Source organism: Daktulosphaira vitifoliae, unplaced genomic scaffold (genome assembly GCF_025091365.1).
Source record: "Daktulosphaira vitifoliae isolate Bord-2020 unplaced genomic scaffold, ASM2509136v1 Scaffold_1, whole genome shotgun sequence".
NCBI classification, from domain to species: Eukaryota; Metazoa; Arthropoda; class Insecta; order Hemiptera; family Phylloxeridae; genus Daktulosphaira; species Daktulosphaira vitifoliae.
The window spans coordinates 33,216,316-33,238,980 of record NW_026099572.1 but is presented as its reverse complement, the minus strand read 5'-3'; the positions used below and the strand labels follow the sequence as shown (position 1 = coordinate 33,238,980).

The following is a 22,665-nucleotide window of genomic DNA, read 5'->3' as shown; positions in this document are numbered from 1 at the left end:
AAAATATTTATTGTATCAATTTGAATTACGAACCTATTGAATTCTCGTTCACAGACAGAAAAACTATGTCATTAAAAACTATGTACGACCAATTTTTAACTTTAAAGGGTAGAGGAGTTCATTACGTTTATCTTTATAAGATTGCCTATCCACCACAGTTTGAAACTGAGCATTGAAGTATGTTACTGTAACAATCTTTGCGACCGTTATTGATAAAATAAATGATATGGTGTTCTTAGGAAAAGCAATTGAAGTGATTATTAATAAATGCAAAATATATAAATTCATGGATTTTTAAAGAAAAATATGGATTAGGATAAATGATCATAAGGTATCATTAGAAGTAAACCAATTGCAGAAATGCAATTTTACTCAATGAAATAATACCTGAGCAGTCAAAAAATTTACTTTTAGACGATTTCTTAAATTATAAATTTTTATTTTTTAAATTATGTTCTTCAGACAATGATTAAATATTAGATATTTTTAATTCATATATACATGAAAAAATTATTACTTTAATAATTTTAATGGTATAGCTAATCACGTACTTACAGAATATATACGATAATAATTAAATTATTATGTCGTATTCTGCTCTTATTTATAATTATTGGAGCTGTTATTGTTATTATTATTTAATGGTTGCTATATTAAATAAATAGAAAATCGTATTTTTAATAGATCATACTTGGGTTTATTAAAAAAAAAAGTTTCTGGAAAATTAAAATATTATAAATAAATGTTTTTGTACTAAATAATGCCACAAAAACCTGAAGAATGCGTTTGATTAACGTTTCCCAAACTATCTACTCTTTTAATTTTTTTAACTTGAATCATACCTTACCATACTTTTCTTATTTACAAAAATAGTACTGCACTAATGATCCGTAAAAAACAACAAAAAATAAATAAATTCTATAGCAAAAAAGGACACAGTTTAATGTAATGATATCTACATTCAATTTTATAATTAATTGAATAAAAACAATTCATGCCGTTGTATTATAAGAACATTATTATAATTAAACTATAATAATAAAATGTTTAAATATTTTTAATTCACAATTATTTCGAGTAAAACATTGTTATTATTATTATTTTTCAGTAAAAATTATAGTTATCATCACATTTTTTTTTGGATCGTATAATTATGTGTATATTTTTTCATTGTTAAAAAACAATTATTTCTGACAATTAAAAAAATTTTGAACGAAAAATGTGTTATTTTTCAAACACTATTTATATTATTTCATAATATCCAAAAACGATCATGAAAATATTCGAATTTCAACAATATTCAGTTAACTTTTTCTGATACAATGTTTCTGTGTTTATAAAACAAATTTATTTAATTTTTGAACGTCATTTATTGTAAGCTACTGACTTGCAATTCAAATAATTTATAAAATAAACATATAAGATTTTAAATGATTAATTTTAATAGTATGTTTGCAATAAGATACAAGAACTGATTAATTTTATTTGTTAAACTAATGAAACTTTTTTAAGAAAATTGAATTATACTTACATAAATGTGTTTATTGAAATGTTCCTAAATGGTATTTTACAATAAGTGCATATTATACTCTTCACACAATTAAAAACTACTTATATAATAAAATGATTTTTAAGATAAACTGAAAATAATTTTTCTTACAATAAAAAATGCTATAATTTTATTGAAAAAGCTTGATTTATTTGTTAAAAATTTTTTTAATTTATTGAAACTCTGTAACACTATTAATAAGATTTATTATTGAAAATTATAAAACAAAAAAAAAAAAAGATTTAATTTGAAAAATATCGCTCACGCTATGTCTGAAAAAGTAAACAATGTACATATTTTTAATGTGTTTTATGGGACACTAATTATGCGTGTTTCTGCAGCAAAAATAACACACGATACTGAGTAATGTGTACACACGTGGATGTATAAATTAAAATTGTGAAGAAGTTTTTAGTGCTAAAAAACATACAATTACTCTATTATGATTGTTTTGTTACATAACACATCAGTGTATGGTTCGAAATCTTTCGCTACCCGCTGTACAATAATCAGTATTGCCTTGACTTCCCACGCAATAGGTAGTGTCGTGCGACCGTCTCATTGTTTATGTTGTTATAGCAAGTCAACGATTCTTACGCTAAGACCTGCAGAAGCTTACTCAATGGTAAAAACTTAAACAAGTTTATTTCAATTAATAATTTTAAATGCACTAATCGGTATAGTTCATGATAGCACTCTAGGAACTTTCAGCATTTTTTTTACCAGCATTAAAATATTTAAATAATATTTTAATTGAGAAAACTTTTAACATTAATTAATTAAAAATGAACTTCCATAGACGATGAGTGTTTATTCAGGAATTGCTTTTACTATATATTCTTAATTTATAAATTAGTTAAACATTTCTGAGTTTTTATCAACACAAAGACATTGTATAAATAAGTGCGTATTTAATAAATATACAAATCTAAGATTATTTATTGAATTTCCGCCTTATTTGAAAAATATAAAATAAATGAAAATAAAACGGTATTTTAAATCTTAATTCATTATATTTTATCATACAATTTGAGCAAATAAAATCTTTTTATTTTAATTGTACATTTTGTGGTCTTTTATAAATTGAAGATAAACACTTATTATAGACTTTCAAAAATTATCTTTTCATTTTTTTTAACATGTTAATATTAGTGACGGTTATCTATTTAAGTACGCCAAATTTTAATTTAATTTTATGTTTAAACTATCTATGAATTACTAATGTAAGGTTTCATCAAAATGAGATTTTGTTACTTATTACCTATATTTTAGGTATTATGTTGTTATATAAGCAAATACAATAGGAAATTAATTTTATTTGTTTGCCTTGATCTTTGGCTAACTATTTATTCTTATTTTTTTAAGGATACATTATGTATTCTATATATATTGACACTACAGTATGTCTATTTACTCTCTATTATTAAAAAAAGTGTAAGTAGACAAAACATAACCTACGAAAAAAATTATAAACCCATATAATTTTATCATCAATAAATCCCAAAATAATATTAGTGTTTTTAATAGAATAATTGTAATATATTAAAAAAGAATAATTATGATACGAACTTTGAACTATTTTTAAAATTCATTACAGGTTACCTTATGAGTAAATAGTAGAATATAAATATATTTTTTTTAGAATTTTATGTAATAATTGGTTTATGTTTTATTCACTTATAAGCTATAAAAAATGTAATTATGTTTAAAATCTGTTGTTCTAGTTAAGAACAGATTGTAAATTTCTTATAAAAATAATAAAAATAAAAATGTTTAAAATCTAACAGATTGTAGATCAGAGGTAGTCATTAAATAGTGTTTATAATAATAATGTCTTTAGCAATAAAATTGATTAAAATTTTACTTTAATAATGTAACTATTTTTACTCGTAAATATTATTATATTATTGTATTATTGATTTTAAAATTACAATTGAATTAATAATACTGTACATAAAAAGGTTTATTTTATCAAGGTTATCTTGGTATTGCAAAATTAGAATACCAATTAGAATTCTCTAATAGTCAAATATTTATTCTAAGTGAAATAGTAAAAATATTTTTAGTAAATTCAATAAGCTTTTATAAAATTTCTAAAATAACACGAATCAAATATTAACCAGGTGATAAATTTATTGATTGATTTATATTTATAAATTGACAACATTTAATATTATAATGTACCCATGAATTTTTTCAATAAATAATGATAGAATTGGTTTATTTTAAAAGTAAAAGAACAAAATTTGTACAAATAGAATTTCACCGTATTTTATCTAAGTAAAGCTTCAAAATCCATTTGGTCAAATGAATGAATGTCATCACTAGATATTTTATATTATGGCATGGTCATGGAACTTACAATGAATATAAAAGGTTTATTAAAGTTCCATGTACACGCGAATGTCGAAATTTAAGCTTTTCTTCTAAATATACTCGTCTTATCATGACTGTGTGGAGTATAAAATAGTTGCATTTCCTATTACAAATTGATACGCGTAGTAACGTATTTTCATCAAACTCAATGTGATTCCAAAACACGCAATAAAATTGTATACACAAAAAAAATATGTTAGTATGTAAATTAAACATTTTTAGTTTACTTTTTTCAAAGATTTTTGATGTTTGTGTTTAATTCATGATTACTTACATAGACAAATTTCTGTAAGATTTTCAATTTTATAAGTTAAGGAGTTTTTATGAAAAAAAAAAAAAATTGATATAAGATTTCAGCTTTTATACTTAACTTTTCTTAGACAAAGCCATTACATTGTGTGTTAAAAAATCAAAATTTTAACCAATTACCATAATAAAATATCATATATAACTTTTACAAACATTTATTGCTAATATATTAACAAAATATAAAAAAAATAACCATTACACAAAAAATGATATGATTTTATGACGTGAAAATGAAAGTTGCAAACATCTAAACATGAATAAACATAAATATTCACCACAAAAAAATATCTTATATAAAAAATAAATATAATAAATTTAAAAAACACAAAGTTAAAAATGGAATTTATAAAAATTACAGACAGTTATAAATTTGAACAAATTGAAGTTAAATTAAGAAAAAAAATTATTTTATCAACTATTTTGACTTAATATGATGAGCAATTAATTTTAGCATGTTTTTATATTTTAATACGGCTGTTCCTCTTATTTTTAGTTTTCCTCTATATTTTATTGTGTTTTTGTTATATGCTCATAATCATATAACATTCTAGTTGATTATTAAATCATGAGTACTTTCGGATGAATATAGTGATGAACTTTCTTCGCTAGTTACTGATTCACTATATAACTCAGTAGGTTTATCAATTAAATCCTCTGAGTACAACAATTCAGTAAACAAATCGTTTAATTCAAAACTAACAATACTTTCGGATGAATATAAAGTTGATTTTTTTTCACTGGGTACTAATTTACTATATGACTCAGTAGGTTTATCAATTAAATTTTTGCCGTATAACGATTGTTTAAACAAATTTTTAGATATGAAACTATTAGTACTTATGGTTGAAAATATAGAAGAACTATTTTTTCTGGTTTTTGATTCACAGTTTAGCTCAGTTGTTTTATAATTTACATTTTCGGAGTCTAATTTTTCATTATTGAAATCAGGAGAAGTTGAGTAACAATAACTACTTTCGGGATTTACTAAAAGACAATCATTGTCTTCTTTTCTTTGATTTAAACTAATGTTTGATAATCCTAAAGTCTTACCATGGGTACTTGCGTTATTATCAACGACATGTGAATGAGTTAGTTTTTGTTTAAATTTCTGAAAACTTCCAGTGAAACGCTTTAACAAAAAACAAAAACTATTGGTTTGCGTATTTTCTTCTTCTGACTCTTTACTCACATGACTAAAATATTTTTTTACTTTTTTCCATTGTGGTATAGATTTTTGTTCAGAAGATAAATGTTCAATGTGCTTTGCTGAATTTTTCTCATGTGTGACTAATTCATTATTATAATAACGATTTCCTTCAAATATATTCGATAAACGACATAATGGAATTGACGAATTTTTTACTGGCGTTTCCTTAAGAGAAGATTTTTTTTTATCAGAGATCAGATATTCGGAAGATACTGGTAAGAAGTTCTCATTTGAACATGAAGCCATAGACTTTTTAAAATCAATTTTGACATTGTCGGATTTGCTTATAGTGTCTTCAGATTTTACGAAGAAAGAACAGTCTTCTTTTTTTCTTTTGCTTATGTCGGCAGAGAAAAGAAGTCTTTTCGTAAGTCCAAGACAAGATTTTGGTTTTTTAAAATTACTACTATGACCTGATTCGTTTGTTGGTACATGGACCAAATCATGATTGTCAAGCAAAGTCAAGTGAATTTCATCCAGTTTATCATTTATAATATTTGCCGAGTCTTCCGAATTGTTTAATGGCATAACTGTCTCTGAGGTTTCTTTGCAATCCATTATTTCCCCTTTTGCCTTAGAACAAAAGTTCTTTTTAGTAAAAAGTGTAAGACCTTCAAATATATCAACGTATAATATGTATTTTAACACAAAAATAGTTTGACTTTTATGCAAAACTGTTGTGACAAAATTTGATGGTTGTAAAATTTAGTTACAAATTCAATTAATATCTCCTTAACAACTGAGAAAACGCCTATAGCTTTTTATTGGCCAATGTGCTTATTTTAACGATAAATATCAAATATTCCCCGAGAGTTATAAAAAGTAAATAATAACAATAAAATTTCATTGGATAAACATATTTTTTAAAATATTTGTTGAATAAAATTATTATTTTATACTTACACTGCTTACATATTTTTACTTTTATACTTAGATTTTTTTTTCGATCTAATATGTAAAATTAAATTTAATAATAGGGATTTTTATGATTTTTTATTTAATGAGCTTGTTACAACTAATATTAAAATAACAAAATAAAATAATATATATTTTTATGTTTTATTTCACGTTTTTCTTAATTTTATTATTTTGACATTTTTTTAGGATTGAAGATGCAGATCAATTNTTATTTCACGTTTTTCTTAATTTTATTATTTTGACATTTTTTTAGGATTGAAGATGCAGATCAATTAAAATAAGCTGTACATTTTTGAAGTTGATACTCATTTTAAAATCGTTATGATCGTTATTTCTATTTATATTCAATAGAGAAGCTTTTAATTAAATCATTTTTAACGGTATAAAATGATTTTTATATTAAGTTGTACATTTTGTTGGTAATTCGATATTTAATAAACAATTTAATAATGATTCAATAAATTCATAAAAAATGTTATAATTAGTAATTGTTCATGTAGGAAAAATGTATTCCAAATGTTACGAATAAAATTGTCTTAAGAATCGAAAAGTATTTGGCACTGGCTCAAATAATACTTACAATGTTTATAAAACAAATAAGTAATCATCAATTGCAGTACCATACTAATACTCTTTTCTTACAANAATTTTATTATTTTGACATTTTTTTAGGATTGAAGATGCAGATCAATTAAAAAAATTGATGGGTCGCTAACAACTTACGAACAAATATTTATTGATTACAAGCATTTTAAAACGTTGAGTAGGTATATAGGTGCCTATAGCTAATAATGATGTAAGTATAACTTCACCTGCGTTCGTATGGGCTCTATGTTTTAAAATGCTTGAAACTTGATAAAAACTTATTTTAAAGTTGTTATCGACATATAAAATTATTTCGTAAGAAATGAGCTACAAAATGGCTATTTTTTAATTTAGAAAACAATTAAAAATATGATTTGAACGTGTTTTCTTTAACTACGTTTATAGCATATTTATTATTATTTATCACTAATTAAAAAAAATTATTATATTTTTCAAAATCAAAAAAAATAACCATTTTTTAGTCATTTTTTTGTAAAAAGTTGTAATGGGTCGATATCCATATTAGGACAAGTACTCATTGAGTTACAAGCATTTTAAGACATAGAGTCGATATACAGTGAGGGTGGGACACTCTTACTGATTTACGTATACTCCGCTCGCATTCCAAACTGACAATATGTATTTTAATGCTTTAACTCAATGAGTAATTGTGCTAAGATTTTTTTTTCCCCATCATAATGTGTTTAGGAGAATTAATTTTCTTAAATAGACACCACTATTTTATATTTAAGTAAAAAATAGTGGTTGAGTTTCTATTAAAACCATTTTTTCTGTCATATTATTAAGTAATAATAATAAAATATTTTAATAACACGATAGAAAAAATTTCAAAAAATTTTATTCTTATAATTTTTTTCATCCAATGTCCATTCTTTACATCATTATAATACATTGAATGGGTATGTATTGCGAGCGAGATGTACATACACCAATACGAGTTGTACCCCTATGTTTTTCTCATTGAAAGAAATTAAAACCATGGTTTTAAATTAATTTTTTATTTCTTCTATAAATGGGCATAACCTAATATATGAAGGTGTGAAAAATATTTGTTCGGCTATAAATTATACAATGGAGTAATTGTTTTTTAATAATATTATTATAATTGTAGAATATATAAACTAAGTATGTTTTCTCTTTAAAAAAATTAAAAACTCTCGATAGTTTCTAAGAAAATGAGTGTCTTATCCTTAATCGATCACTCAGTATATACATACATATTTATATATGTATTATATAATAATAAAAGTATCTCAACTCTGTTTTATATATGTATTAAATTCTAGGGAGCATTATCAAATTTGCTCAAACGTCAGATATCTTTTTGAAAGTTTTTTTTTTTTTTAAAGTATTGTTTAGTAAATGTAGAACAACAACAATAATAATAAAAGATAAAATTTAATTGTACTTGAATTAATTTCATTACAAATTGTGTTTGTTGCTTGCGTGGCCATACATTCCGTTTTTTATGCAGGTAAGTTTGTCAAATTCTCGAGCTTAATGTAAAATAATCACCCTAAAAGCTTTTAGCTTTCTAAACATGCATACATTTTCACAGAAAAAATATAACTTCTGTACAAAATATAAACGCGTAAAAACCTCAACATTTCCATAAGTGATTTCAATAACATAATAATTCAAATTATAACTTTTACATTAATAAGTTTAATACGAGTCATATTTACAGGTTATATATCGATCTTCTATGTTGTATAACAAGGATGATATACTAAAACCTTATGAAATTGTCTATACTATAATAATGTATTTCAAAAACGCATGTATGAGGTCTGGTTTAATAGTACCAAAAATTAAAAACAATGTAAAGTAATTTTTTAATATAAATATGTATTAATAGAGTAGTAATTTCTTTATATAAATTAAGTATTCATCAATAATAAGTGTAGATTCAAAAAAAAAAAAAATTGAAAGATAAAAAATAACTTCTGCCATCCATTATGACGTGTTTGTGTAACGTTTATAGAATAAAAACTTTCAAGGGTCCCTAAAGAAGAAAAAACGGTTAAAACCCGGACGATTATTTTTTGTTGTGTATTATACTTTAGTTCCCACGGATTAAGCCTTTTTCAAATGTACAGCGAGTTGTAGTATGTATACATAGTACAATATCCAGTAAATTATTTGTATATGTGTAATTTATTAATAAACAAATAGATTGGTATGCATTTTTTACACATATAGTAACCCCAAAAAATTAAAAACTCTACATTTTACTAGTGATTAAAGCGTATAAAAATTAAACTATAATATAAGGCTTTAGATTTAACAAAAAATCCATTAAAGGTTTTAAAAACTAAAATGGTTTTTGTGAAAGTATTTTCGCAGAAATTATCACGATAATATGTGACATAAATTTTAGGTTACGGACCATAATTTTTTATAATATGTTAATGGAATGTCCTTTTTTGACAATATTATACATTTTATATAAATGGAGGACACTTTAACGGAGTTTGATATGCTTATTGCACGCCAGTCGCTATTGTTTAGCAAAAGTACAATTTATCTAGTGTATACACAAACATACTGTGGTTACGGTAGTATTTGGGAAATAACATGATGTTCTGAAATCTTATTGAAATATTTTCTAGAAATTCGTTCCTGTAGTATCGAGAACTGAAGAACAGCAAATCTTTTGTTAACAACCAAATTTTTTTAACTGTTCTGTAACGTCGACTACGAGAATAGATTAACCATGTCTCTCGACATAATTAATTTGTGTTTACGGTAAACTTTATTATCTTTTAAACATCAACATTTTAAATTAAAACGGTTTCTGAGAAAATATTATAAGTCATTGACCTCGTTATGTGCATTATCATTTATAATTGCAAATATGTTACACGGACTTGATTTTAACAAAATTATTAAAGATATTGTTGATAGAAGTTAATTTCAATGTTTCTTTACCGAAACATATTAAGCGATAAACGACAAACAAGTTATTAATTTGTATCTTTATGAATTTATAATTTTCATTAACCGGTTTCTACATCAAACAATGTTGTATTGGTATTTTTGACTATGTATATATTTCCGATTGTTCATCTTCGTTGTTCACCATTTCTTTAAATTGATGTAATCCTAGTTCTTTATGATTTTGCGTGAAATTTATAAACATAGTTGAATATTTAAATGAATCCAAACGTTTATGTAAGGGCAGGTTATATTTTTAAAACGCAAACGTTAATTAACATATTATTGTAACAAAAACAAGCAATTTGAATAAATATAATTTTCATGCAACACTTCATTAAAATACAGACATAATTTACAAAAATATATTCAATTCTTATTTATAAGTGAATATTCTTTTAAAGATCTCAAATAATTCTTCTTATAATTTTTACTTATTTTGACAACTGTATGAAACGTTGGAAATTACGATTGTGAATAACACATGAAATTTTAGTCATTTTTATTATGTTATTTTATCATTAATACAGAATAATATATTAAGACTATTTGTGAATATTAGGTTCTAGGCATTGCCTACTTTAAAAATTATATTTTATTAAGTTGACAAAATATTTATTTCATTATGCATACTTAATTATACTTAAAAATAATAAAATTTACACTCAACTTTGATTATTATCATTAGTTAATTATCATTTACTTTTAGACTCACTGAACAGTAAAGACAGTGAAGACATTAAAATCTATTAATGATATAGATGCTGGTAAAACTTACGACGTATTAAAATGTGAATAATTAAACAAATATATTTAAAATTTTAATCCTGTGTTATCCTAGCTCTGGAATATATTAATATATATATTTGTTATATTTTTATATAACCTTGAAAATAGATTTTTAGTTTTACTATTTTAGTTTAAATTTTACTATTTATGATTCATAATATTAGTTATTTACATTATTTAGAAAGCTAATAATAAATATTCAAATCGAAAAACTACTTTACAAATTAAAAGTGATTAAATACGTTGGGTAATTTCTTTTATGTAGTTCAACACATTAGGTAATTTTTAATTCCAAACTGGACTAAATGAAACCAGAACTAGTATATGAAATGTAAAAATCATTAACTTTATTGTTTTGTGTTTGTATATAATTTCTATTCTATTAAATTTCTATTAAAAAATCTATGAGTAAAGTTTTCATGTTTTTTCGAAAAACAATAAAAGAATTCGAATAAAGATTAATAATTTTCTCCTTAAGAAGAGAATAATGTGTTAAAAGTAATATTCTTTGATGTGAACGATTCAAGATATGTTCATCAGAAATATTTAATCTACAATTTTCTTTGAATGGATTATAAAATCTTTTCTAATTATTTTATAAATAATGACATTTTTCAATTATTAAATTGTGCGTATTCATAATTGAAATGTCATGATGAGATAACGATAGGATTTTACGATTTGATGAGTTTGTTAGATCAGAAAAGCGATACATGATATAAAAGAAAAAAGTTCCAAACTTAAAAGAATTTCGTAGAGTACTTGTAATATAAAGCTGACAAAACATTATACTAAGTATTACACTCAGATTTATGATGGATATAAAAAATAATATTCTCCTCGTGGCTAATATTCTAAGGATTTGTAAAATAAGAATTTATGAAAATGGAAATTAATACGATTCAAAAAACTTTTAAATAGTTACTTTGAATACCTTTTGCATTAATAATGTATAAAAACTGAAATTATTTATTTACCAATGTATATTTTTTATATACTCCAACGTCTTGAACATTATTTTTAATTTTAATATTTAGGCCGAGTAAGCAATGCTAGTAAATAAAGATTTAACTCAATGTTATCACCATTATACATTTGACGCCTACTTAGTATAATGTAACTATAAAAAAGCAAATTTCAATTAAAAAAATGCTAACAATCTAAATTAAAATTTAGTATAATGAAATATTTTGTCTTGGAATTAAGGAAAAAAATTCAATTAACTACTAAGAACTGACACACACACGTTTTAGGACAATTAGACTTATTACTTGTCCACTTTTTTAAATATCTATTTTCATTAAACAAACAGAACTTAGAGTGAGGGGGGCGCAGAGGACTGAGTCTTTCTACCTTTCAATATTATTAACATGCATTCCCTTTTAAAATTACATATATTATGTAATTGTATTGATATATTGGACACTCAGAATGGTGAAAGGATAGTAGTCTTTTTTGCGTTTTTACCACTTCTGTTGTTTCTGGGTAGGAAGTTCCAAAGATAATACATAAGTAGAAATATTTTAAAGGGCTCCACTAATATTTTTTATCATCCCATCAAAAAATTAAAAAACTGATGTTATTGTTTACATTATTGGTATTTTAGAATAACTTAAATTTCATTAATGTTTATTATTTTCCTTAATGGAAATATTAGTTATAATGCAGTAATAACATCGTCGATAGTAAAAATGATTAATTAATTATAAAAAAAAAAAACGGGACAATTTCCAAATCTTGATGGAATTTTTATCATTCTTGTTTAGCCTAGTTTCCTCAGTTGTTTTACATGAAACAAACATTTTTTTTGTATTTTATATTTGGGCAGTCTGTTTGAGCATATGGATATGAAAGAATGTAAAAAATCTATTTTTAATTTCTAATTTCTATTTAGAAATTCTTGAACTCGACAAAATAAAATCATTAAATTTAAACGTTGTTTATTGATAATTTCAATTAAAAGCAAGATGAATACTACTCCTAAAATTGTTTATAAATAATTAAACATATTTTACATGCATGAAAAATAAAATGATAGATTTTGAGCTACTATTAAATATTAATTTAGTATTTATTTTACTTTGAGTTTCTTAAACATGTTTAGTATCAATTTGTTTAAACAATTTAAATGCTCTACTTTTGACAAGTGAATTAATATATTGCATCACAATAGAATATAAATAATGATTAATTTTTTGTTCAAATGTATTTTGTTACCCGAAAAATTTTTGTTTTTAATTATATTTTAATAATAGGTCTATATTTACAATATTTAATGCATTATAGAGTAACCACCCTTATTACCTTAATTCATGTTAATTTCTTACAAAATTATTTTTTGTCATTGTTAAAAATGTGTTAGGTATGATATCAATTGAAAATTTAAGATAGCTAACTGGATTTATTTACCACCTTCAACAAAATACCACCCCTATGTTGGACCTTGTAACTTACTTGTTACAAAATATTTAAGTATTAATCAATATATATGAAATAAATGTTACAATATTAGGAAACTTAAAAAAATGTAACAGTTTCAAAATAATTTTGAAATTGTTACTCAAAGTAGTTATTATTTGCATTGAGCAACAGTGCAGGCTCAATTAATAACTCTCTAGAAAAAGTCCTAAGAGCTGAAATATCACAATTCATTATCAAACATTTAACGTTGTATACAAGGGGTTCTCATTGAAAATTGAACGCTGCTAGTATAGTAACCAATAATTTCTTTTGCTTACCGCGGACTGATAAGATCGATAACAGTGTAACTGACTGCGGCAAAAGTAGTCCGCAACTTGCCATCGTTTATGTGTAAGGGAATTCTGTTGTACTAATCACAAAAATATTAATTTTATCGTTAACTATCAATTACGACAAATAAAAAGGTAACAGTTATCTATTATTTTATTATGACATGGCTCTAAATTAACTTAAATGATCTGGAAGGTTCATATAGTTGTAAAATTATCTTGTATATAATTATTTGTGCTTCAAATGATCTGGATCATTAATGCTTAGTGTAACTATTTATAATTATAAATTATATTTAAAACGATCAATATATTTCTATTATAAAAATATTTTGTGTGTTACAAAATTAAATAAACTAAGAATTTATTATATGTTCATTACTACCTAAATTTAAATATTACTTTGTAGTTTTAATTATAATTGTTACAAGACAATTGCTTAAAAGTAGCATAATTAGTAAGTTATTTAGTGAACTATTGAACATTTTTAATAGATAATTTTAAATGTTCAAAAAATAAATAAAAGATGTCTTATTTATTTTGTTTAAACCCTCCAATTAACAATTTACTTTGAAGGAAATATTAATAACTCTAAATTATTCTTAATGTGTTTATAGTATGATAATTAAAATCATATTAATTATCAATCAGTATTATTACTTTTAACAATCATTCATTTATTTCAGAAGTAAATGTAAATAACGTAAACTTTACGACCAATTGGTCGCAATGACTAAAAAGTTTGAATTCAGCTGGCAAATTCCAGTTCCTGAAGTTCTTTTGCAAGGCTGTGTTTTTGACCGATGGTCTGAAGAAAAAGACAATGTAGAAATTGAATGGGGATGTACGTTTAAAGTAGATGAATATGGATTTTTTATTTACTGGAAAAGTGAAAATAGAGTAAGTTTTTATACTAATACAATTTTTACTGAAAGTAAGTATCATAGAAATATTTATTACATTATAAAATTTACTTATTTTATCTTTAGGTTAAACTTGAAGTAATGTAAACCAATGATTTATAATTTTTTTTAAATTTAATTAAAATATATTTTTATTTTAAATATATTGTAAATTATAGGATGGTGATGTTATCGAATTATGTCAAGTTAGTGACATACGTTCTGGAGGTTTGCCAAAGGTAAATAGATCAAGATTTAAACATTTTCTACAAATAAATTAAAATAACCAAATTAATAATAATATAAAATTAGGATACAAGACAACTTCAGCAACTGATAAACAAACATGGTGATTCTCTGGAAGAAAAATCTCTAACAATATGCAGCAATACAGATTATATTAACATAAATTATCAACATATTATTTGTCCTGATGCTGCAACAGCTAAGGTATAAAGACTATACAATTAACAAATTATAAAATAAAAATTCATGAATTATTTTATACACACAATTTTTTTTTTGTTTTGTGAAATTATCTTACTAAAATTGATTTTAATGGATTTTTTATTCATAAAAATAAGGAAAGATTCATGGAATTTTTAGATTTTTCTGTAATAAAATTTCGATGGTTAGTCTTTTCTTATTTAATAAAAATACTACATAGTAGGTTTTGTATTAATTTGTTTAGTTTCATAATACCATGTTAACTTACTATTTATTTTGTTTGTGTTAATAAGTTGAATTTATACAATTGTGTATTGATAAAAATAATGATATAATAATCATTTTGTTTAATTATAAATTTTTCTTTTAGGAATGGCAAGAAAGTCTTCGTAAGATAACTCATAATAATAAAATGAATAATGTATGTGTTCGGACAAACCTTATGAAGCAGTAAGGAAACTGTACCCTTTTTTGTGTTAATTAAAAACTTAAATGGTTTTATTTTAGTTGGATGCGGTTAGGTATGTTAGTAGATCCTAAAGGAAAAGTACCCGTTAAAGTAATTGCTAGAACATTTGCTTCTGGTAAGACTGAAAAAATGGTCTACCAATGTTTAGCTGATCTCAACTTACCAAGTGGAAAAGTAATTAATATTAATCAGTTATAAAAATCTTATTCTTATTTATTAATTATTTTAGAATGATACTATTGAACCATCAGAGTTTACATTTGACAAATTTTATGAACTGTACCACAAGATATGTCCTAGAAATGATATCGAAGAACTGTTTCAGACCATGTAAGAATCTTATCTAAAATGTATTTAACTGTAGATAAAATGTACTATGTCTATGGTAAAATATATTTTTTGAGTGAAATAATTTAGTATTAAAATCTAAGTAAAACTTTAATATTGTAAAATAAAAAAAAACCAAGAAAATTTTTTAAATGATGCTTCAGCCAATTATTTGTAGTATACTCTACAATCAATTTATAAACTATCAAGTATAAACTTAAATAACAAGAGAATACATTAACTCTTTAAACAATTTTTTTTCTAAATTTAATTTATTTTTAATTTACATCAGTAGTGTATTTAGAAATTTTGTATAGAGATACAGAAAGATTTTAAAACATAAAGTAGTGGGGAAATTCCCAACCCCTTCACTACTATGATTTTTTTGTACTTTGGGAGTTTTGACCCTAGACACTAAGTGAGATGCACATTCCAAGCTGTTGTTTATGTTATATTTATTCAAAAATTGATAGTAATTTGAATTTTTTATAAAATAATTATTTTATTGAAAATTACTGAATTTAATAAAATAGTAAAAATTTATTCAATTTTTATATAAAATTTAGCACTCAGGGAAAAGCTGATACTATAAGTTTGGATCAGTTTATAACATTTTTAAATGAAAAACAACGTGATCCACGTCTAAATGAAATATTATACCCATTGTATGATGAGAAAAGAGCTATTGAAATTATAAATGATTATGAACCATCTGAAGACATTAAAAACCAAAGTATGTAGTAATTAAATATTTATTGATCATATCTATTTAACTACATTTACTTCTTGATATTATACAGAACAACTTTCAAAAGAAGGGTTAATTAGATATTTGATGTCTGATGAAAATGCTCCTGTTTTTTTGGATCGATTAGATTTTTACATGGACATGGATCAACCATTAGCTCATTACTACATCAATTCATCTCATAATACTTACTTGTCAGGCCGTCAATTTGGTGGAAAATCAAGCGTTGAAATGTATAGGCAAACACTTTTAGCAGGATGCAGGTTAGATGTATTAATATATATTCTTAATTATCATTAACTAGTTTGAATAAACTGTTGTTACAAAACAAATATCTAAAATTTAATAGATGTGTAGAACTTGATTGTTGGGATGGTAAAGGTGAAGATGAAGAGCCTATTATTACTCACGGAAAAGCCATGTGTACTGATATTTTGTTTAAAGTAAGGAAATCATTATATATCTAAGAATTATATTAATGTTTTAGATTTAATATAATTCATATAATTTTTTTTTCTGAAAAAAAATTATTATTTTACTCTAGGAAAACTTAAATACTCTCCAGTAATTCTTTTAAATGAAATTATTATTATTATTTTTAGGATGTTATTTATGCTATAAGAGATACAGCCTTTGTTACTACTGATTACCCTATAATACTTTCTTTTGAAAACCATTGTTGTAAAAGTCAGCAATATAAGCTTGCCAAATATTGTGATGAAATTCTTGGAGATCTCTTAATGAAAGAATGTCTTCCAGAATATCCAGTAAGCATTAAAATTTATCATAATAGAATAAATAATTAAACATACATGAAATTTTAGTGTGATCCTGGAGTTCCATTACCACCACCTTCAATGCTTAAACGGAAAATTTTAATTAAAAATAAACGTCTTAAGCCAGAAGTTGAAAAGAGTGAGCTAGAATTGTTTAGAAAAGGTCAATTTGTTATTGAAGATGAAGAAAAAGAAGATGCTACAGCAGTTACTGCAAATCCTCCTGAAGACAAAAAAGTAATTATAATTTCTATTATGTTTTAATTTTTATTCACTTATATCAATATTTTCAGGCAGAAGCCCCTGATGCTACTGGCACTGAAGGTGCTGAAGCACCACCTCCTATACAGTATACTGGATCCACTACTAATGTGCATCCATGGTTGTCTTCAATGGTTAACTATGCTCAACCAATTAAATTTCAAGGCTTTGATGTAGCTGAAAGTAAGTGAAGACTTGAAATCAATAACAAGCTAAGTGCAAAAAAATGGTTTTGAGTAATTCATCATTTTTTGAAATTTAAAGAAAATTCTAAAAAATGTAAAATCCTTAAATAGCTTATACTGATAACTACTCATGAAAAAAAAAATGTACTTTTCCCTATATTAATCTATATATTTTTTATTTATTCTTGATATATTTAAAAAAAAATATTACATCCTCCATTTTTTCAACCCTTTCCTTCTTAACGCATTTTGCTTGTTTTATGTATTATTGGACTTGGGATTAGAAATATTTTTTGGGATTAACTTAATTTTTAATTTTTTAATACATAGTTTTAAATTAATATTCATTTATTTTCTAAATATTAAATAAATTATTATAGAAAAAAATATTCATCATAACATGAGTTCATTTGCTGAGAATACAGGACTGGGTTACTTAAAATCTCAAGCTATTGAGTTTGTTAATTACAATAAAAGACAAATGAGCCGTATTTATCCAAAAGGAACTCGTGCTGATTCCTCTAATTATATGCCTCAGGTTAGTGGTTTATTGTTTGTAATCATAATACTAGATAATTTTTCATTTTACTAATAGACTTTGTGTTAATATTTTTCTTTAGTCTTACAATATTTTAATTATTTTTATTTAATTAAACATATTGGTTTCAAAGGTTTTCTGGAATGCCGGTTGTCAAATGGTATCATTAAATTTTCAAACTGCAGACTTGCCAATGCAACTAAATCAAGGAAAATTTGAATATAATGGAAATTGTGGATATCTATTGAAACCTGACTTCATGCGTAGAGCTGATCGTAGTTTTGATCCATTTGCTGAATCACCTGTGGATGGTGTAATTGCTGCTCAGTGTTCAGTGCAAGTGATTGCTGGTCAGTTCTTGTCTGATAAAAAGGTTGGAACTTATGTAGAAGTTGACATGTATGGACTTCCTACTGATACAATAAGAAAAGAATTCCGAACTAGAATGGTACCTAGTAATGGTTTAAATCCTGTATATAACGAAGAGCCCTTTTTATTCAGAAAGGTAAATTTGTTTATTACCATATTTTAAAATAATTTACTTATTTTTTCTAATTTGATGTAGGTTGTCCTACCTGATTTAGCAGTATTAAGAATTGGTGTTTATGAAGAAAATGGTAAATTACTAGGTCAACGAATTTTACCATTGGATGGTCTGCAGGCTGGTTATAGGCATATTTCTTTAAGATCTGAAGCTAATTTTCCCATGGCTCTTCCTATGTTATTTTGTAATATTGAATTAAAAATTTATGTTCCTGATGGTTTTGAAGGTTTGTATCTTTAAGAAAATTATACAGAGTAACTTATTTTTTCATGAACCACTTAAACAAAAAGTAAAAATAAAATTTTAGAATTTTTTATTTGGTTTTTTTTAGGTACATGTTTTATCAATTTATCAATCATGAAGTATTTTTTATGATCATCCCTTATACCTTATAAATGTGTCTATTTTAATTTTTCAAATATATAATAGATAATCATATAATTAAGGAAAGGACTGGTCGATAACAGTTTTTAGGCTAAAATTTTTTAAGTTATTAACCTTTTATAGTGATGGCTGAAGTTATGGTTATTTTTATCACTAGTCTTTTCCTAACTTTACTTTTCCTCCCAAAAAATTAAATTTTTTAGACTATAACTTACCATGCTTAAAATTTTGATACAAATATTTTGTATACATTTTGTATAAAATAATTATTTATTTATTAAACTCCGTTTAAAGCATATTTTTTTATTATTTATCACTAATAAAAAAAAAATAACAATATTTAAAAATGGCCATTTTTTAGCCCTATTCTTACAAAATATTTTGATGGGTTAATATCCATTTAAAGACAAGTATTCATTGAATTACAAGCATTTTAAGACATTGAGTGGATATGTAGTTATGGTGGGTACAATTTTTATAGTTGAACATATACTACACCTTAATTCCATACCGACTATGTATTTAAATGCTTGTAACTTAATAAGGAGTTGTCTTAAAATATTTATTGAGCCATTAAAATGTTTTGAAAGAAAAGGTCTTTACAAATGGCTATTAAAATAAAAAATTAAAAATTAAAAAAATCTACTTTAAATATAGTTTATAATAATGATTAAAAAAAAAAAATCCAACAATAATAATTGTATCAAGAGTTGTAAGCATTGTCATTCTGGTCTGAGATACATTGTACAGCTGCTTTGAAATTCTTAATATAAATTCAACTTGCTGTTTTCTCTATATAATAATGAAATTAGATGTGATATGTAATATGGGATGTCCCAGTTAGACTGATTTTGGTGTATTTTAAAAAGATGAAGTTGAGGAATCGGATTTCTTCTAAATTAAAATGAATAGTATGCATTTATAGTTTCTATATATATTTAAAAAATAATAAATACATTATTTTCAAGATAATGAAGTATTTGTGACATATATAACATGAAAGCCAACTATTATTTTGTTTAATTTTTTTTTAAATATTGTATTTTTTGATTTATTGTAATAATTTGTGTGTTATCAACAATCTAGGAATCTAGTGCAGCAGACACTGTTTAAAATTAGATCTTATCAGTAGCTATTGCATTTTCTTTGCTACAAATGCTTTATAAATTATTATAATGTGTTTTAGTTGCATTTATAATTGTAGTAATAATAATTTATGATCCATAGATTTCATGGCTGCTTTATCAGATCCAAGAGCATTTTTGTCTGCACAAGAAAAACGTGCTCAACAAATGAAGGCAATGGGTATTGAAGAAACTGATATAAACACTAAAGATATTGTTTCTGGAAGTGGTGGTAGTGGAGTAGGAGATGGAGAAAAAACAGGAAAAAAAGGAAGCAAAAATAAAAAAAATGAGGAGCTAAAAAAAGGTAATGCAATTATATCATTGTGCACATTTTTTTATTAATTAAAATTTTAATTAATTTTATAGAAGAAGAAATCAAGTTTGAAAATATCAATCTTGAATATTTAAGAAATGACAAGGGATTCCAAAAAGCTCGTAGAAAACAAGAAAAAGAATTAGAGTCATTACGTAAGAGACAAGCCAAAGAAAAAGCTTCTATACAAAAGCAACAGTGTACTTCTGTAGAAAAAGCTGTAAAAGGGAAAGAGTAAGCTGAGTTTTAAACACTTTGTTGTAAATTAAAATAATTTGCTTTTATTGTGTATTATATTTAGCAAAACTGAAGTTTTAAATGATGGTGGTGTAAAAAAGTTAGTGAATGAACAAATGACTCAATGGTCAGAAATGGTAGAACGTCATAGACGTGAAAAATGGGCTTTACAAAAACAACAAGCCACTGAACAACAAGATGCTCTTATTAAGCTTATGGAGAACTTACAAGCAGCTCAAATGAAACAATTAGAAGTTAGACATGAAAAGTAATAAATTTGTCAATAAATAGTTTTAATAATTATTAAAATTTGTATAATATAATCATAATAGAGACTTAAAAGAAATGAATACAAGACAAGCTAAAATATCTGTAGAAGTTATGAAGGAAGTTATGAATGACAAGACATTAAAAACAAAAGGTGATAAAGATAGACGTCTACGTGAAAAAAAACAAAACAATACAAAGAAATTCATGGATGAAAGAAAACATGCCCAAGTATGTATTAATATAAATCAATATTAGTAAATTTATATCATTATTCAAAAATTTTTTTTTTATTAATATCTCTAAATTAGATTAAACAAGCTAAAGAAAAGGAAAAATTAACTGTAAAGCACGAGAAACAAAAGCAAGAATTAATAAAAGATATCAATAATGTATGTAATTACTAATTATTTTATACTATTAAACAACTTTTTCTAATTTCTATAATAGATATTTGATTTGTACATTATAGCTTTTGGAAATGTATAAGAATGAAGAGATTGAATATGAACTGAGCAATAAGACTGAGTTTTTTGTTTGATCTGTGATTGGTCATTGAATCCTGGCATTTATTACAGTATAATTCATCTATAAAAACACTAAAGTTTTGCTGTTTTTAATCTCATAATTAATACATTTTCCTAGGTTAAATATTTTAGATTTAGCATAATTGTTTTTTAAAAGGTCAGCCTAGTCAATTTTCTCTGATCACTTTACGGCCTAAAATTGATTTTTCACTTAAAAATGTATTGTATATTAATGTTGTTAGCTGAATTTTAAATTTATTGTCTATAATTGGTTAAAAGTATAGTATAATAAATGAATATGATAAAATGTAACTGACATTTCTCATTGTTAGATTTTTCATTTATATATTGTTTTTTTACTGTATATTTTATTTTATTTTTTAATATTATTGATATATTTATGTGTTTTACTATCCTAATTTATGTTTATTTGTTGGCTAGTTTTTTAATTTTAAATAAAAAATTATAATTTAAGAAAACATTATTAACAATTTTGTTTCTTACCTAAAATTACTTAAGGTAATCTAAATTGTTCCAACATTCCACATTGTATCATTAAATTACTTCGAAAGTTACTAGTTTCTTTTCTGACAAATAAATAGAGAAAGTTAATTTAATTTTTTGAATTTATTAATTCATTCGGAAGAATAATTGACATAAAAACACATTATTTTTTATATTATTTGTCAATTTTGGAAATAAAAACAACTTAAATTTGGCATTTTTAATTTTATCTTGCACGTCATTCACTTTATAAATTGATAGTTACACCAGGAAGAAAAGTTTTTTTTTTACATAGGCAAGCCGTTAAAATATTGAATTAATATTGTTAATTTTTTAAACTACTCGAGAGTTATTGTGACGTGCTACAAAACTAGTGATTTAGATTGAGTTTCAGTGTTCATTTTAATGAATTTATTATCTTTCTATTACCTAACATTATAATTTAATGTATTTAGCCTAAGTGACATAAATATTGGAATCGATTAACAAAATGCTTTTTGTAAACTCAAACACAAGGTCTCAGGCTGAAATTAGGATTTTAAAATCAATATTATTTTTCTTCAAATTATTGCATTACACATATGATGCATTGATGTAGACTGTACTTTTCTTTAGCAATCGCTCATATACCGAAGAGATAATAGTACTAATTTACATTTCTATTGTGT

General features: G+C 24.1%; 1 protein-coding gene and 1 long non-coding RNA gene across 6 annotated transcripts; one reads left to right on the top strand and one right to left on the bottom strand.

Moving 5' to 3' along the window:
* Positions 1 to 1,997: 1,997 nt before the first annotated feature.
* On the top strand, positions 1,998 to 21,883 carry LOC126897025 (1-phosphatidylinositol 4,5-bisphosphate phosphodiesterase). 5 transcript variants are annotated; one of them, XM_050670367.1, is made up of 23 exons: positions 1,998 to 2,174; positions 7,032 to 7,155; positions 14,128 to 14,341; positions 14,523 to 14,582; positions 14,656 to 14,793; positions 15,161 to 15,240; positions 15,298 to 15,433; positions 15,489 to 15,589; positions 16,153 to 16,319; positions 16,387 to 16,597; positions 16,684 to 16,777; positions 16,937 to 17,101; positions 17,159 to 17,347; positions 17,404 to 17,554; positions 17,937 to 18,094; positions 18,228 to 18,599; positions 18,660 to 18,864; positions 20,250 to 20,453; positions 20,516 to 20,696; positions 20,764 to 20,967; positions 21,032 to 21,197; positions 21,278 to 21,358; positions 21,439 to 21,883. In XM_050670367.1, exons 3-23 carry the CDS (start codon positions 14,171 to 14,173, stop codon positions 21,505 to 21,507), a joined length of 3,303 nt encoding a protein of 1,100 aa, XP_050526324.1. In that variant the 5' UTR covers positions 1,998 to 2,174; positions 7,032 to 7,155; positions 14,128 to 14,170; the 3' UTR covers positions 21,508 to 21,883. The 5 variants fall into 5 exon arrangements, with proteins under 5 accessions (XP_050526324.1, XP_050526323.1, XP_050526322.1 ...); XM_050670366.1 differs by lacking the exon at positions 7,032 to 7,155; XM_050670365.1 differs by lacking the exons at positions 1,998 to 2,174; positions 7,032 to 7,155 and adding an exon at positions 13,422 to 13,576.
* On the bottom strand, positions 18,384 to 22,365 carry LOC126897028 (uncharacterized). The gene is made up of 2 exons (XR_007702008.1): positions 21,998 to 22,365; positions 18,384 to 18,915 (listed from the first exon to the last, which is right to left on the bottom strand). It is a non-coding gene; the product is annotated as an uncharacterized LOC126897028 (long non-coding RNA).
* Between the last annotated feature and the right edge of the window lie 300 nt (positions 22,366 to 22,665).

Excerpts from the sequence above, each read along its gene's own strand:
- LOC126897025 (XM_050670366.1), top strand. The coding sequence starts at position 14,171 with ATGACTAAAAAGTTTGAATTCAGCTGGCAAATTCCAGTTCCTGAAGTT. Across the intron at positions 15,434-15,488 it reads TCAACTTACCAAGTGGAAAA|AATGATACTATTGAACCATC; the intron begins GTAATTAATATT and ends TAATTATTTTAG. Across the intron at positions 21,198-21,277 it reads ATGAAAGAAAACATGCCCAA|ATTAAACAAGCTAAAGAAAA; the intron begins GTATGTATTAAT and ends TCTCTAAATTAG.